At 37.3% G+C, this 17,774-nt stretch overlaps 1 protein-coding gene across 1 annotated transcript; it reads right to left on the reverse strand.

Moving 5' to 3' along the window:
• Positions 1-1,136: 1,136 nt before the first annotated feature.
• On the reverse strand, positions 1,137-4,198 carry LOC123523597 (uncharacterized). Its single transcript, XM_045301259.2, has 4 exons — positions 3,998-4,198; positions 3,235-3,576; positions 2,602-2,826; positions 1,137-2,325 (listed from the first exon to the last, which is right to left on the reverse strand). The coding sequence occupies exons 1-4, from the start codon at positions 4,035-4,037 to the stop codon at positions 2,231-2,233; spliced, it is 702 nt and encodes a 233-aa protein (XP_045157194.1). The 5' UTR covers positions 4,038-4,198; the 3' UTR covers positions 1,137-2,230.
• Positions 4,199-17,774: the final 13,576 nt, after the last annotated feature.

Here is a 17,774-nt window from a genome sequence, read left to right on the forward strand (position 1 = left end):
TAGCTGACTGTGTTTAATGTTCTCATAATTTCTACTTTTCCTGTTTAGTAGCTATTACTAGCAATAAGCAAGTATACTTGTGTACATGCAAACATCTATACATAAATTGTTATAAATGTTCGATTTGAGAGGGTTGTGTTATTCCTATTAAATCTGTCATTTGATTTAAGTAACAACAACTTCTAGTAAATGTCCAGGGAATACATGGACATAAGAACATCAAACTGCATAGCTTGATATTGCATACCTACATGAAATTTATATTGGTTTAATTGAATGTAAGAAAATCAGGCTTGCACATTTCATTACTTCTTATGAACCGAGTCTGCTTTAAGAACAATGCAAACAATAGGTGGGACAGGGAAGAAGTGAGTTAGTGTTTAAACAGTGGGAGTATGAAAGAGTTAGGGTGGAGGGTTAGGATTAGAACATCGGAAGCATACAGACAAAACATTTGCAACAGCCAAGATGAAAAGTTGAAGATTGAGGCATTGCCAGAAACAGCCAGAAATGGTCACTGCGGTTAAAATGTGTTTTGGCATGCAAACCCAACCAACCTCTCACTTGCCTGAATTCAATTTGTAAGAGGAGACAATGGAAATAAAATAATTTCCCATTGAGCTAAGCTCTAACACTTGGGGGATCTGAGATCAGAGCACAAAGAGACAAGAGACAAGAGACGTTTTCCTTCAGGCGAAGGTAAGTCTTCATGCATTTTGATTTTGTTAAGTTCATAATACAGGAAAGGTTGTCGCGATTAAATGAATTGCAAGAGTAGTGTATCAGAGATCAGAGCAAGCAGAGCAAAAGCAAATCACGACTAACAAACGGAATGGTACATGGGACAAAATGTAATGCCTGTTTTAAAAATACTCTGCAAAAACCACATGCAATAAGGTCTACTTACGACCACATCATTGTATTAAACGACTGAAAACACTTCATTATGCAGAGGGTGTGATTGTAATCAAACATTTCCAGCGCCGTCTATGAACAGACTCGATCAAACCGAGCCTGCAACATCTTCACTTCTGTCGCATTGGACGGCCTGCGGGCTTCCTTTTTTCTATTTTAGGTCATGCTTTTAACACTTGACAAAAATAATGAGCATGCATAACTTGATTATAAGAGTTTATTTAAATGTAATAGCAGAATTGTCACTACAATGTTCTACTGAAGACATTTTAGAGTAAAACATGTTATCAGGTTAGATCTAATTAACAACACTAAAGTAATAAAAGTTACGCATAATGTTCTAGCTATTTGCCCAGCAGTTATATCTGCGTTTCGTGTTCAGGAATTTTTCATTATTAGGGAAAATTGTGATGTATATTTTTTGACGAAACTATTAAAAATCTAAAATGTGAAATTTAACAAAAAAAATCAAAAGCAGTTTAAACGCCGAGAATAAAAGTGACGTCATTTCATGACACCATAAACAGCTCTTAACTACGTGCGTTCAATATCACATAATGTTACAAAGACCACATACATTGATGATTTCTTAGTTTTTGAGAAATCTGATGGAAATGTCCAAATACTTTCTATTTATTTTGGCTTATAGATCTAATCAATTTTGTTGGAATTTGTCAAAATGAATAATAGCAACAAATGAGCTATATATCTTTGAACAAATATTAAACCTTACAAGTCTGATCTTTATACATAAATACTTTATATTTATACAGAAAGAAATGACGTTTGTTAATGTCAAGAAGGTGTAAAAGGGATAATTCTCAAAATGATATTACCAGGAAAGGAAAAGAATGGAAGATAAGACTTACAGATTTTTTTCTCCTTGTTTGAGACTTAACATTTAGGCTTTACAAGTATATGTTGAACGTGTGTGGCTAAATTGTGTTAATATTGTTCTAAACACTTACGCCCAATACGCTTTCTTAAACAAAGGTGAAACCACACGCACACATACAAGTATGAAATCGTAACTAATTTATATTAGCTCGATGGTAATGACAGTTTTAAGAGGTGATTTTTTTAATTACTCTCAAGTCCGGTTCATGGAAACAAATGCGGTGTAGGCACAAGAAATATTTTACAATTCTAATTTCTGTAAAAATAGAGTAGCAGTTACTCGAAGCAACATAATCTGAATTTCTAACTTCATATTTGGCATATTTAATGCATGCTAAATTGTAAAAGAAGCAATTACTGCAAAAGTTTGTAGACATTACGCTACATATTCATGCTCAGAATGATAAGGTAAAGAGTTTTAGCACTTATTGTTCATGGTAAGTACGATTGTAACCAACGCCAAGAGGAAAGTGAATGGCATCCAGATGATGACAACTACACCAGCATTTTTCTCTGAAAAAAAATGAAAAAGAAAACACAGTTTAGGGCAATTTTGTACAAAACTTATTGGGTATAAGCGACCGTTTTAATACAACTGAAAGCTTATACAACCGAGTTTGCTGATAACATAAAGCACAACACCTCGTCATTTGTTCATCCAAAATGTTGTATTGGCACTGGTGCCTACAATCAGTTATATAACCTCTGACAAGGCCGCATTAAGCTTTAGTTCATTGACCAGAAGAAGGATTTACTTACAAGAATGCGTGTTTTTTTTTCAATGCTTACTTGCTGCACTTTGCTCCCCTTGTTCATTTGCACTCTTGCTTGTAGAAATGTCCTTGCCGTTTGAGGACGTCACTGGTTCTCTCCTCGTGGTAGGGTATCTTTTAGCAGATAGACTGGATAGAGACTTTTCAGTATTGTTCTTTAAAGGTAAAGACATCGTTTTGCTTGGTAGAGTAGTCTCTGATGATGTAACCACAGCAGATGCAGGTGATATTAGTACAGGACCTGTATGATAAAGAAATATTTTGCAGAATATAAATTTACAGACACAATGTTGACAGTAAATTGCATTGATATGTTTTGATAAGCTACAAAGAACATTGATTGTAGAGTTAACAGTAAATTTTATGATGTTTAAAAACGTTTTTGTTGGTGACGTGTTTATCAACGGTTAGACATATGGGTGCAAAATATTAGTTTGCTACAATTTGTTTACAATCAATTCAAACAGCCAGCACTTTACTGAGCTGCCAGTAGCTGAAGAGGGAACACTCGTACAAAGTTCCATTAAAGTCTGCGCTGATTCAACAATGGCAGTAAAACATTAAATTTAAGTCTGAATTTTCAAATATAAAACGTTTAAACGTTTATGAATACTGCCCAGTTCAAGCTTTATAGAGAAAAACAACTGACTTGTACAATTACAAAACAATCTAATCTTGTAGTCCAAACAGGAGCCGCCATCCACGTGCCGGTTTAAACACTTGAAACCGCTCGCAGCTTCACATGACATCGCATGTTGTCCTGACTGCGCATGTGCGTAACTGGTTCCGTTATTCGCCGTGACGCATTCTATATCTGTAATAACACCGTGACCAGACGCACAAAAATGGTCCCTGACTGTGGTGTTCATGTTTTCGAAATCACCGCCAGGATTTTTAAGTTCTGTCGCATTCTCTTCCCCTGGCAAAGGAGCTTGTGAAGCGAGTCTATCATTTATCCATGACGACCAGCCGCTTTGCGTGCAGGCATTTGCTGTAATGATCGTTAAAAACTTTGATTGCTGTTTCCCCTATCGTTTGTCATGTCACGTGAAATAAAAGAAGCAATTTCATTTCCCTTGTTTGCAACCCATGTTAAATATATTAGTTTAATGTACGAGAATTCTTTGAATATATACATTTCTTAACAATACCCTCAGAATTATTATTCTTGATTTTAAACATGATTGATTACTGACATTTCTCTTGAAATTTCGACTCAAATATACAATGGAAACACATATATATCTCGAAATACCCATCTCTCGAATAATGAAACATTCTAGTTCGAGCGAATGAAAAATGAAACTTGAGAATTGCAACCATTGTATCGAACTATTTTTCTAATAATTATGATTTATGAAATGTGTTAATAAAGTTCAAACGCTTTTAAGACATATATAATGTTTACTTACAGGAGTTAAGACAAAAGATCACAAAAGCTAGACGAAACATTTTCCTTCTTGCATGCACAAAACCTCAGTCCTCAATATGTTAAAGGATGTTTTGTAATCCATATGATTATTTTATGTCATGCATTTCTTACCTGATAAGTAAATTTGAGAAGTTTCGAAATTAAATAACAGGAGTCAATATGAAGAAGCTTCTTTATATATAGGTACCTGTCATATCTAAATAATGTCATGAAATTACTGCACATTTCTCTAACCAAGACACAACAATGCATTGTTATTATCACGAACGGAATTACGGATAATCTGTATGATAATCTCAAGTTCAAGTGTAGATAAATGAAACTAGAACTCACAAGGATACTGACCCGAAAACATTTAAATAATAATAATAATAATCATAAAAGATTCGGATGAAACATTCAAGTTTAATTAAGGTGATTCTGCACATTTTATAATCCGAAAGCGATGGCGTAATGTCGTTTATCCGGATAACATAGAATAAAGTCTGTTACCGGCATACAGAATCGAACATTAATCTATGAAGTACTGGCAGTTCGTGTGTGAATTATATAAAGAAAAAACAATGTCGCTATCATTCTCATAAAGGCCTAGATACTATATAAGTGTCCCCCTCCAAATCCAATATATACGGAATATAATATGACTGGATAAAATCAAATTATTGTGTTCCATCTATACTGAATTTTCAGTTTCAATAATAAGTTACATAAATTGTACTTTTTCATGCTTTACATTATAACACTGAAATGCACATTCGGTTTTCAATCTTAGAGAAATGTTATTTACAATATTCAGCAAGCATTAAAACAAAACTTTTAGATAAGTGAATGTCACATTTTTCTAAAATTGTGCACATCTTAAGTCAGAACTTTAAAAAATAAAAACTTGTTTTTTTTCTAAAAACATAATGAAATTTGTAAAATATTCTTAAATAAGTTACTATTTATTATTATGCTTGATCACAAAAAAATATTTTCAGTATAAAAATTGCCAAAATAGGTATAACTTTTAAAGTTATCACATATTTATTAAATAAGATACACTGTTTCCCTTCTCACTTATTGATACACTTATAAGGTAGAGCAAAGATCTATAAAAAATAATACTTTATACTTCTTTGGTAGACTGACTTTCCAATAGACAATGACCCTTGTTTATTGGCACCAAACTGTGATAGTCATTAGCCCCCAACTGCGCTAATGAAGACGGAAGTCCCTTGGTCCACTGCCAAGATCTAGGCCTTTCAGTGAAAATAAAATAATAAAATGTTGAAATGAGAAGAAATAAAGAAGAAACTAAATGCAATATTAGTGCGTTTAGACGTGCTGAAACTATATTGGGATATCTTGTAAATCCAAGTATCGCGCTAGGAATTCGTGGATGATTTGCAAGATGTCCCAATGTGATTTATACCCGTGTAAAATAGCACTCAATTCTAATATTTACATTTTTACAGTAGCTTGCTACAAGAATAAGTTGTATGCTTTCCATGAGTATCCATGAGTATCAGAAAATCAAAATAGATGCAAAAAATATCAGGATATCAATTTTTTCAACATCTAAATAGAACAGACTAAAATACCCGCTCACGTTACATTGCACTTCGCTTTCCGATAAAAAAATACAGTCCCCGATTTTCATTTAACATATCCCTAAATTCAGGAAATCAATTTCGATCTTTACCGTCAGAATAATAACTTCTATCTTTATTCTAATGGTCTTTTATAAATAGTGGTGTCCAATTTTGAACGGTTTTTTTTTTTCGAACTTTTTTTTGTGAATGACGTCAGATCGCGCGTGAAACATCGCGGAAATGACCACCCTTGATAGTATTGCACGACTGTTTTTTATACGAAAATAAACGCAATACATAATATTTTCAAATAATCTTAAAATCAGCTTGAAATTTTCGGATCTCTTTCAGCATGGGCAAATATCTGAAAGAAGCACAAAGTCCTATACATTTTATTTAATTTTGACGAGCACTATGAATATTGAAACAAATCGTGTTTGAACACATGGGAAGGAGAACAAAAATTATACAAAGACTCTTAAAAATCCGATGATCTTTTATCATTATTAGAAGGGGGAATGGTAGAGATTCAACAGCGGAGATTTAGATTCAAATGTTAAAGGTTCTGCGTTTAAGACATTCTTAGCCCTAACTCTTTGGTTTAATTTTCCATTGTTTATGTGCCAAGTCATTTAAATGATCACCTTTTAAATATTTTGTCACATTTGACTTTGATGTGACTTGCATTCTCTAAAAGTTTTTTCTTTGCATACATTCTGTAAGAACAACTCTAGAGCCTCTTATTTTAGTGTTTGTAAATTGTCTACACCTAGATCTTTTGAAATTTCTTTCACTTTTTTTCATCATACAGCTTATTGCCCGAGCCACTACTCTCGGTACATTCAACTAAGTCAAAGATAACCACACTGTGTTCTTCCCTCCTCTGTTCATCGTATTCTTTGGTGCAAATTTCCATTTTCAGTTTATATCATCCTTCGAAGCAGCTTTAAGCTCCCTCCTAGCGTTTTCTAGCCCCAAATCAATACGTTTTTGTTGCTGGCTTCTATTCTTTCAAAGCGCTCCTCTTGCCTCACGCTTAGTTGGTTCAATGTTTCATTTATATATTCCAGTGTTGGAATAGTTGCCTTGCAACTCTTACACACGAATCTGTTATCACTTAGTTCATCTCTAATTATCATATCAAAGACCTTTTTATTTGAGCTTGTGCATCTCATGCAGAAGAACAACTTATTTACATTGTCCCGTGTCTTTGAAACATGGTAGGGGTGGGAGTGAGGTTGGGTGCGCGCCATAAGCCGGTTTAAGCTCCCCAGTGGTGTTTTTGCCACTGACCGTTCCAAGGCGGTGCCCCACTGTGTTCCTTTGTTTGTTCGTTTTGTCCTGATGTGTTGGCTTTGTGTGTGTGTGTGTGTGTGTGTGTGTGTGTGTTCCTTTGTTCGTTTTGTCCTAATGTGTTGGATGTGTGTGTGTGTGTGTGTGTGGTGCACGCGTCTGCGTGTTGTGGGTTTCGTTTTGAGGAGGCTGCGTTTTTGGTGCGTGGCATTCCCTGTTTGATATTTGTCTTTGTTTTTTACAAGCAGAACAATGGAGGGCCTCATCCAAGGTGTTGACATCATTATCACACTTAGTACAAACTTTATCCACAACACCATCCTCTTCAGTAATTGCCTCACTCTAGAAGAGTATACTCGCGATTTGATTGAAATACTGTACATGCGCAGTCGCAAGGGACAACTATTTACATCTAAAACCCTAAAAGTCACTCTGTGCACACAGTTTAAAAACTGATAAAACGAATGTGTTGATATTTCCTATAACAGCCTTAAAGCCCTTTAGCGTAGTCTGATTTAGGCACATTGAGGCAGGCGGTTCCAAAGGACAACAGTGGCTGGTAAGTAACTGTGTTGGTAGGCAGATTTGCTACAGAAGATTTGGTTGAACTGTTTGTTGTGGACTCTGACTGATCTTGGTGGCTGTAGAGGAGGATCAGGAATAATGTCGATAAGATTATGCCTAATTTTGTACAACATGTTACTCTGGATATATTGCGTCTGTGCTGAAGTGTGTCCCACTGGAGTTCATGATCAGGACTAGATGTAAGCTGTATCTTAACAGCTTGCACACGATACCGTCTCGCTCCTTCAGTTCCTCTTGTCTTGAAATACAAGTTACTATTCACAGGCGTTATGTGGGCAAGCACTCCCCACTTACTATTATGTAGCAAAATTACCAGGAAACGTCACTTCAAAAATATAACGCAAGTATATTAAAGGGGAAAAACATATAGATTCTACTGTACTAAGAAGTAAACATTGTACTAGTATTCCAGGAATAACTGAAATTGACTGTTAAGTGTTAAAAGACTAAAAACTGGATTAACGAAGATAGCTGAGATTGATACAAATGATCGTGTACTCTTTTGCGTATTAAGATCATCATTATAGAACATAAAATAACTGTGATTAAATTCAATCCAAAACATATCTGAGGTGTACGTTTCTAAACCGTAATGACGGTTTGGTTTTTATTCATGTATACAGTGCTGAACAGAACAGAACAAATGGCAGCCTCCATGCGGACTTTTTCATCCAAAAACGGTGCCTAAGGTAAAGGAAGCTTAATTAAGTTCATGTCTTATTTGTTATCCTATATGTCATTCACAAAGGCTCCGATTAAATGTAAACATTATTTTAGAATCTACCGAAAAAAAAAATCAAGCATTTGCCAAAAGTTTGTTTTCTTTTTATAAGTAAGGAACGCGCGTAAAATTTAAACTCCGGAATTTATGTTTGTCGAGGCTCAGAAATGCATAATAAGCCTTTGCAAACAAAGTCCATTCGCATAGACAGGGACAGGGTGACCTCTGATTTGAAAATACCTGGGCTTTAGCACGACATGTCAGTGCCGTAGACAGACACAGATTTTAACCGAGGCAAACTAGGGGCGTCCGGGGGCATGCCAGCCGTTCGAAGCCCCGCCTAAATTTCCCCCCAGGACATCTCTGGTGCGTTCTGGAGCACTCTCAGACTGTGTAATATCACAGTAAAAATCGTCCTTTTAGCCCTATTTCTCACAGTCACTTTCACACTTTCATATTTTAAGAAAAAAAATATATTGATAACAAGAAAACCATCAGTAAAGACATACAGCAACATGCTATCTATCAGGTTACTAGTAGTTCAATAGTTAATTAGTTTATAACCCGAGAGGGCGTAGGTACGGGAGGGTTGCTCTGTCTGTGATGGGGTTGGGGAGAGGGGTCGAGGTCAGGGGTCTCCCACTAAAACGTTTTGAAATATAGGCATGACATGATCTCTGTTGTTTTTTGTTGTTGTTTTTTTTTTGGGGGGGGTTGGGGGGGAAGTTGTCATTGTTATCCCCCGATGAAAGTCGGAGGGATATAGTTTTGGCGTTGTCCTTCCGTCCGTCTTTCCGTCCATCCGTCCGGAGCCATATCTAGAAAATGGTTGGGAATATTTATTTAAAACTTCATATACATGTTCACCACTATGAGTTCTTGCGGCCTGTGAAGTTTCAGTCAGATGGCCCAAGTAACACCAGAGTTATAGCCCTTAGAAGTGTCTAGTGTTAACTATATAGGGTACTATAAATATGGCAATTTCTGCATCATAACTTTTGATATATTTGACCTAGAACTATGAAACTTAAACAGAATTTAGATCACCATAATGTGGTTGTGTACACACAATTTCATTCGGATTTATTTGTAAATTAAGAGTTATTGCCCTTTAATTGTATAAAAATCCACATATTTGTACATAACAAACTTACCATTTGGTAGAATTTCATTAAATTTCTTTCATTCTTTTCCATGAACATTTATTGTAAACATGTGAAGTTGTGTACCCACACCTGGTCACCCCCTTGCCTTGATCACACACCTCCCCCCCTATCCCCCCCCCCCCCCCCCCCCCCCCCAAAAAAAAATCCTTATTTTGGATTTTTTTCAAACAAACTTCATATACATGTTCACCGCTATGAGGTTATGGGGCCCATCAAGTTTCAGACAGATTGCCCAAGTAACACCAGAGTTTTGGCCCATAGAAGTTTCCAGTGTTAACTATATAGGGTACTATAGATATGGCAATTTCTGCATCATAACTTTTGATATATTTGACCTAGAACTATGAAACTTTAACAGAATTAAGAGCACTATAATGTGGTTGTGCACAGACAATTTTGTACAGATTTCTTTTGTAACTTCAGAGTTATTGCCCTTTAATTGTCTAAAAATCCACATATTTGTACATAACAAACTTACCATTTGGCAGAATTTCATTAAATTTCTTTCATTCTTTTCTGTGAACATTTATTATAAACATGTGAAGTTGCGCACCCACACCTGGTCACCCACTTGCCTTGGTCACACCCCTTCCACCTCCCAAACCCCCTCCCCCCCCCCCCCCCCCCCCCGCCCAAAAAATTTTTTTTTTCATTTCTTATTTTAGATTTTTTTCAAACCTTCCAAGTTGTACCATTCCCCCACCTCACTTCTCCACCCAGTCATGCCCACCACTGATCATGCATCTTCTGCCCCCCACCACCCCCACTTCACCCTTTTACCCTTATTTTTTTTTTTTTTTCATTTTTAATTTTTAATCAATATTTATAATCAACATGTGAAAATTTGTTTCCTCCCCTGTTCCCCTGCACCCCCACCCCCTAAAAAAATAAATATATACATATATCTATATATATATAGATATATATATTTCCATTCCTTTTTTTTTTTATTTAAATGTTCAAACCTTCAACATGTTAAGTTGTGACTTCACAAACCTTGCCCTCAGCCATGTTCAAGATATCGTACCTGTGTTCTCTTAAGGACATCTGTTCTTTTAAGTTCAAATGTACATGTTAAACAGCAATACCTGGTGCCAAACCACTCAAAGACAATATTTCGTTCCAGTTAAACTTCAAGCTTACATTTCAATTAACTGCATTTAATTTTAAAAGCTAAGCTTATTACAGTAAGCATATCCCATTCAAAATAAATTCTTTAGTCAGGATCAAAGTATCATACATTTATTATGTACTCTTTAATTAAACATTTGTTTTCTGTTAAATTGATTTTGACTAATGAAATTATTTGCTTCTTATTAACATCCTTAACTTTTCGCCGGATATATCTTTTTGCCATTCCTCACCACAAACCCTTTCAGCGGGGGATACCAATTCATAAAATTTGCTTGTTGCTTTTAATTTTGAGGTACTGAAGGGGAGAACCTCTTCATTTTAGGGCGGTCATGGGGCTCTAATTTTTTTTGAAATTTTGAACTAAGATATGAAATGATGGCCTATGGTGCATTTTCGGTCCTAATGTTTAGGTATTTTAGGAAGAACCACCTCAATTTAGGGGGCCAGGGGATTAATACAGAAACATGACCTCTGGTACTTTGGTTGGTCTAAATTTTAAGGTGTGGGAGTGGGAACCCCTGGATTTTTCTCCCTCTGAAAAATTTTGAAATACAAGTATGAAATGGTGGCCTATGATGCATATTTTGGTCTAAATTTTGAGGTACTGTAGGGGAAAACCCTCATTTTAGGAGAGTCAGGAGGCTCTCCCCATGGAAGTTTTTGAAATACAGGTATGAAATGGTGGCCTCTGGTGCATGTTTTGGTCTAAATTTTAAGTTGTTGGAGGGGGTTTCCCCCATATTTTAGAGGGGTCAGTGGGCTTTCTTCCTGGAAAAAAATTTGTCTAAATTCTTCCTGGAAAAAAATTGGTCTAAATTTTGAGGTACTGTAGAGGCAACCCCTCATTCTAGTGTGTCTGGGGGCACTCCCCCTGGAAAAATTTGAATTACATGCATGAAATGGTGGTCTCTGGTGCATTTCTCAGCCAACTTGTGGAAGGGGGAGGGGCAAGGGCCTACTTGGCCCGGCCCTGGATCTGGGCCTGGCCAGGCTATCAATAGGACTGCTAGGATTTCTGTCTCACCTTGCCTCAATGATGTCATGAGGCAAATGATATTCTGATATATTCTAATGGTGTTAATATACTTTTTTGAACTTTTATAACTGAATTTTCATGAGTGTGACAGGCCTGCTTTTTACTCCTTTTTTATTTTTGGCTCCTCAAATTTTAACCGAGGCAACTGCCTCGGTTTGCCTCAGTGTGGCTACGGCGCTGCATGTCACTGTCTGCTTCTCATCTACAGAAAGGCTCAAACATTTGACCTTGAGTTGTGACCTCATATACAAAAAAAAATATTTGAACTCAGAATAAAGACAAATCCCACAGGGGTCCATAATGGAGCAAGTGTATATGGAGATTTTTGGAGCTAAAATAAACCCTGGGAGAGATAATACCAAGGTCCCTACTGGGGCTCAAACCCCGGACCTCATGATCCGTAGGCGGACACTAACCACGTCGCTAAAGGGTTATCCTAACAGCAAGGCCATTGAAAGTGGCCTAATATGAAATTAGGGGCTACCTAAAAGGCAGAGCTCACTTGAAAAACCACCAATGCCCCATAAAAAATTAAAGGAATTGTTATTGTAGTGTAACTTTTCAGTGCCACACAAATCCTGTCGGTGAAAAGCTAGCTCATCACCAAAGGTGATTTAATGTGCATATATACTGTCATTTCACTCCAGTGACAATTGACAGGTTTACAAATTTGCATATTAATGCAATTACTTCCCTTTATGCATTCAGTAATCGTTACATTACTTTCCCCTCCGAGAAATCTCGTCCGGAGATTTGGCCTAGGAAATACATGGGTAAGGCAACTCCAGTCCGGCAGTTGACTTCATCCCACCGCTGCCACCATTTGTAACGTTTCAGTGCCACACAAATCCCGTTGGTGAAAAGCTAGCTCATCACCAAAGGTGATTTAATGTGCATATATACTGTCATTTCACTCCAGTGACAATTGACAGGTTTACAAATTTGCATATTAATGCAGTTACTTCCCTTTATGCATTCAGTAATCGTTACAGTAGTGGCTGCAAATATCTGGAATTATGGAACCATTTTAGGAAGTTTATGTTCTTTTAGTTCTATTACAATTATTTGTGTTAATGATAATTCATGATTTCTGAATGCAATATAAGTTTGTTATGTCTTAGATTGCATTAAGATTAAATCTCAACATGCGAAAACTCGACAAATATTCTAAACAAAAGAAAGTTCGGTATAGATTTACATCTGCACCAAGATGAAGAGAACAAGGTAGTCTGAAAGACAGCTACATGTATATCCCCCGCCGCTGTTATGGATAATGGCTCAAACCTTTGACCTTGAGTTGTGACCTTGACCTCAAGCCAACATGGCAGACTTACGATTCTGCACATCGTCTTGATGAGATGATCATTTGACCCAAGTTTCATGATTATCCTTCAAGGGATTTAGGAGATACAGAGCGGACACGAAATGGACAAGGGCGTAGGAGCTGGGGCGGCAGGGGCGGCACCCGCCGCCCCAATATTTAGAGGAGCAGCGAAATGCCGAACTCGTAAATTTTTGAAAAGGCTAGAAAATATAATTGAAAATAAATACAGCGGTCTTCCATTTATCATGAAGTGCATCGGCGACTGATATGTACACAGAATCTTGTCATATCGCTGACACCTTGCTAGATCACCTTGATGACAGGGTATTGTACAAAATCGATAATCCGCATTGCGGATTCCGCAACGACCCAGGTTGCTGTATTTTCACGCCCCGCAGACTCGGATTATAGGCAATACATTAATTTAATTAATGAAAGTTAATCGTATTTAATTGCTTACTGCCAAAATTGCAATTATTGTTGTGTCTCAAATTCTGCCGACAAAGGAAAGTATCTTGACACAAACGCAAATCGGGATCTTTAGATGTCTTTACATAAAATATATTAAATTAAATATTTTTGATACTTAAACATATTGTTTGAAAATCAAAGGCACCAATCATAATGATTAAATTCAACGCATAAAATGTAGTAAAATCCTCACAGATTTTACAGATCTAGTTAAATTAACAATTATTACAGCTTCTACATAAAAATATAAAAGGCCAATCAGCCTCGCAATTTTGCATTTCCAAATCGATCATTTGGTAAAAAGAACCCTGCACTCCGTTCATTCAACCCTCAATGGTTCAAAGAATACAGTGAACTGCGTTTTACCTTTATAATGCCATTTAATGACTAAAATGCCACAAGCAGGGTTTTCCTGGACGCAGGTTTTCTGCGTCTCTGACGCGATTTTACTGCTTTGAACTCGCATTTTTCAGTGCCTCTGCGTCCACTGGACCCGCAAAATCGGTCACGAAACTCCTTTGCACTGAAGCCTCTTTTGTGAGATACCCATGTATAATGCACATTTTTTTTTACCTCCGGGACCACCCCCGAATCGTGGGTGCACATTTATACACAGGTATAGACGATTTTCCAACTTCAAACCAAGTTTTGTTACCAATGTTCGCCATTTAAGTTAAGGGAAACTACTCTCCGCACTAACTGTCACCGCTAAAATCTAAGATTGCCGTTACGTTCCGTAAAAGATCGAATGGTTTATTTTTCTTTCAAACAAAATTAATTTCATATAAATTTAGAAGTGTTTTGATAAAAGAAATATAATTAAATCACAAAAATTATGATACTAATTAAGGATCGAGTATTATCTTTAACCGAGATCAAACTGTGAACAATATAATTTGCACGAGGTGACACGTTAATTGCCGGTAATTACAGGCTGTTTGTTCGTAACAAAGGGTATCACACCTTTTGTTATCGGTCTGAATTGAGAAGCTCATCCCTTACAGAAGAAAAAGGCCTGCTGCATACTCTTGCTGTGTACATACAGCGTAGATGATGCGTACATGATGTGTACTGAAATCAAGGGCTTTAAATAGTACGCAGGATATACACCGCACATACACCGATAGTACGTTTGTAGTACACTTTTGACATGCGAATGAGCTCTGCCGCGTACTACTTGCTGCGTACATGCTGTGGACTACATAGTACACAGGATGTACGCTGGAGGAATTTAGTATGCGGGAAATAGTACGCCGCATGTACGCGGCACATACACTTTTCACATGCAAATGAGCCTGCGGTGTACTACCCCTGCGGCGTACATGCTGTGTACTCCTGGCCCGAGTCCTGCGGCGTACATGCTGTGTACTCCTGCTGCATACATGCTGTGTACTCTTGTGACGAAACTGCTGTGATAATGTAAATTCCTTACCCCACCAACTTTCGTATGCAAATGCTGATCATTTGGACAGAAAAAAAAACAGAAAAAAGATAAGTGACATGCATCAATAAGTATTTACCCTTACCAAATTAATGTAGATTGATGTTATCAAATAAATTAGTATGCTTTTCTTCATCCACTTTTCAATGAAATAAATCAATTTTTGTAGCATGTAATTTGGTAAACATTTGTTGAAAATGGTGTAACTGCATCAAGGGGAACAACTTTAATGCAACTAAATATAAGTGTTATGATATATTATAGACGATGTGTGCGTAGTATGTATTTATTTTGATTAAAATCCATCTGAGAACAATCTAGGACTGGAATTATATAAGCATTTATACACTTTTACGTCCGTAAAAAGTAGCGCACCAAAAAATTTTGGATTGATTTTTTCCAATGGGGCGAGCGCAATTAGCCAAAAACGTTCTGAAAATATACAAGCGGCAAATCCGATGAACAACTTTTTAATTTGGTGAGGCCTTAATGAGTTAACATAATGAGCATTAAAGCCTTTATAAAACATGATAGAATGGTGTTTTGCTTAAGAGTATTCAAATAACAGTGAGAGCTATTAATTCTTCTCATTCGGGCGCTGTTGAGGCATTATCTTGGTAATTATTTCATGTATTACAAAATGTAATGCAACGAAGTTCAAATAAGGCTTTTCAATTATCCGAGTTTGAAAGCTCCAGGATTAATTCAAAATGAAAAAGAATATATTTTTACACTGCATGCAAGGTACAGCTCAGAAATCACTAAGATGTAAGCTTCACAAATGAACATTGCAAATAGTTTGGCAAATTTTCATTGTTCAGAATACCGGTAATCTGAACTATTCTATGTTATTAAGATAAAAGTTACTCGGAAATCAAGTTCTTGCTTCCAAAAAAAAAAAAATGTACAAATCCTTCCTGCATGAAGTGTACTTCAGACTTTTACCTAAAAAAATTCAAAGTATAAACACCAAAAGAAAATGAACAAGTCCCTCCCGCGTAGATGAAGTTTACTTCAGACTTTAACTTATAAAAAAAAAACTAAGTATAAATGCCAAAAGAAATTGTACAAGTCTTTCCCGCGTATATGAAGTGTACTGCACAAATTTCAAAGTATCTGCGGTGTACATGCAGTGTACTATTTTCTTGTACAAGTCCCTCCTGCGTACATGCAGTGTACTCCTTAAATTTTCAGAGTCTGTGCTGCGTTCTTGAAGTGTACTAGTGACCTCCTGCGTATATGCTGTGTACTCGTCAGCAAAGACGCAGCATGTACGCCACAGAGGCTTGCTTCTGTAAGGGATGTCACTTTGAAAGATACCATTACGAAATATTGAATCATCTGCTATCTAAATTAAAAAGATACAAGTTCATTCCGTTTTAGGGTGAATTTTTATAGTAATAATGTCCATTTTCAAGATCAGTAATTTGTGGACCCCCAAAAATTATAAGGGACCCTGAAATTAGCAGCCATGGGAGTCCATGGACTCCCAAATAAAAGAACTGAGGGAAAACCCTGCACAAGGATTGGATTACCCCTTTAAGTCAGGGTCTTGTGCTCAATCCCCTACTCAGGACAGTACTGGTTTTACCCTGGCAAGACATTGTTCTATCTAACATCATACCGCCATTACAGTGTTTAAACACAGTAAACTGTAAATAGGGGTGAAAACTCGAAAAAAAACGAGTATGTTCAACAGATACTGAGCAGTCAAAGAAATACCCAGATTGCACCATTTACTCTAGCTATATGCAAAATTTTCCCGGGGCAACCGGACCCCGTTCATAGGAGGGGGACCCCCCTCACAAACCCACCCCCTCTTCCGCCCCAATGCTCAAATCGTCCCTATGCCCCTGATGGAAGGCTCGAACATTAGACCTTGGGTTGTGACCTTGACGTTGAGCCGACATGGCTGACTCATAGGTTCTGCACATCTTCTTGATGAGGTGATCATTTCCCTAAGTTTCATGATTATCCTTCAAGGGGTTTAGGAGATACAGAGCTGACACAAAATGGAAGGCTGAAACCTTTGACCTTGAGTTGTGACCTTGACCTTGAGCCTACATGGCTGACTCATAGGATAGGTTCTGCACATCTTGATGAGGTGATAATTTTCCCAAGTTTCATGATTATCCTTCAAGAGGTTTAGGAGATACAGAGCAGACACAAAATGGAAGGCTCAAACCTTTGACCTTGAGTTGTGACCTTGACCTTGAGCCAACATGGCTGACTCATAGGTTCTGCACATCTTCTTGATGAGGTAATCATTTTGCCAAGTTCCTTAATTATCCTTCAAGGGGTTTAGGAGATACAGAGCGGACACAAAATGGAAGGCTCAAACCTTTGACCTTGAGTTGTGACCTTGACCTTGAGCCAACATGGCTGACTCATGGGTTCTGCACGTGTATTGTCTTGATGAAATGATTATTTGTCCCATGTTTCATGATTATCCTTCAAGGTGTTTAAGAGATACAGAGCGGGCACGAAATGGAAGGCTCAAACCTTTGACCTTGAGTTGTGACTTTGACCTTGAACCAACATGGCTGACTTATGGGTTCTGCACATGGTCTTGATAAGGTGATCATTTCGCCCAAGTTTCATGAAAATCCTTCAAGGGGTTTAGGAGATACAGAGCGGACACAAAACGTTATGGAAGGGCGGACGGAGACCATTCCTATAATCCCCCACCACTCGTGGCGGGGGATTAAAAACATATTTGAATAATTTCTGTTATTAATGCCCCGCCACAAGTGGTGGGGGGTTATAAGAATGGTCTTCGTCCATCCTTCCGCCCTTCTGTCCTTCTGTCATTCCGTAACATTTTGTGTCCGCTCTGTATCTCCTAAACCCCTAAAGGATTTCATGAAATTTGAATCAATGATCACATCACAAGACGATTAGCAGAACCATGATCAGCAATGTCTGCTCAAGTCAAGTCACTCAGGTCAAGTTAGCCTACCATTCATGTCCCTCGTATCTCTAAAACCTGAGGATAATTGAACTTGGATTAAA

Source organism: Mercenaria mercenaria, chromosome 3, assembly GCF_021730395.1.
Source record: "Mercenaria mercenaria strain notata chromosome 3, MADL_Memer_1, whole genome shotgun sequence".
NCBI classification, from domain to species: Eukaryota; Metazoa; Mollusca; class Bivalvia; order Venerida; family Veneridae; genus Mercenaria; species Mercenaria mercenaria.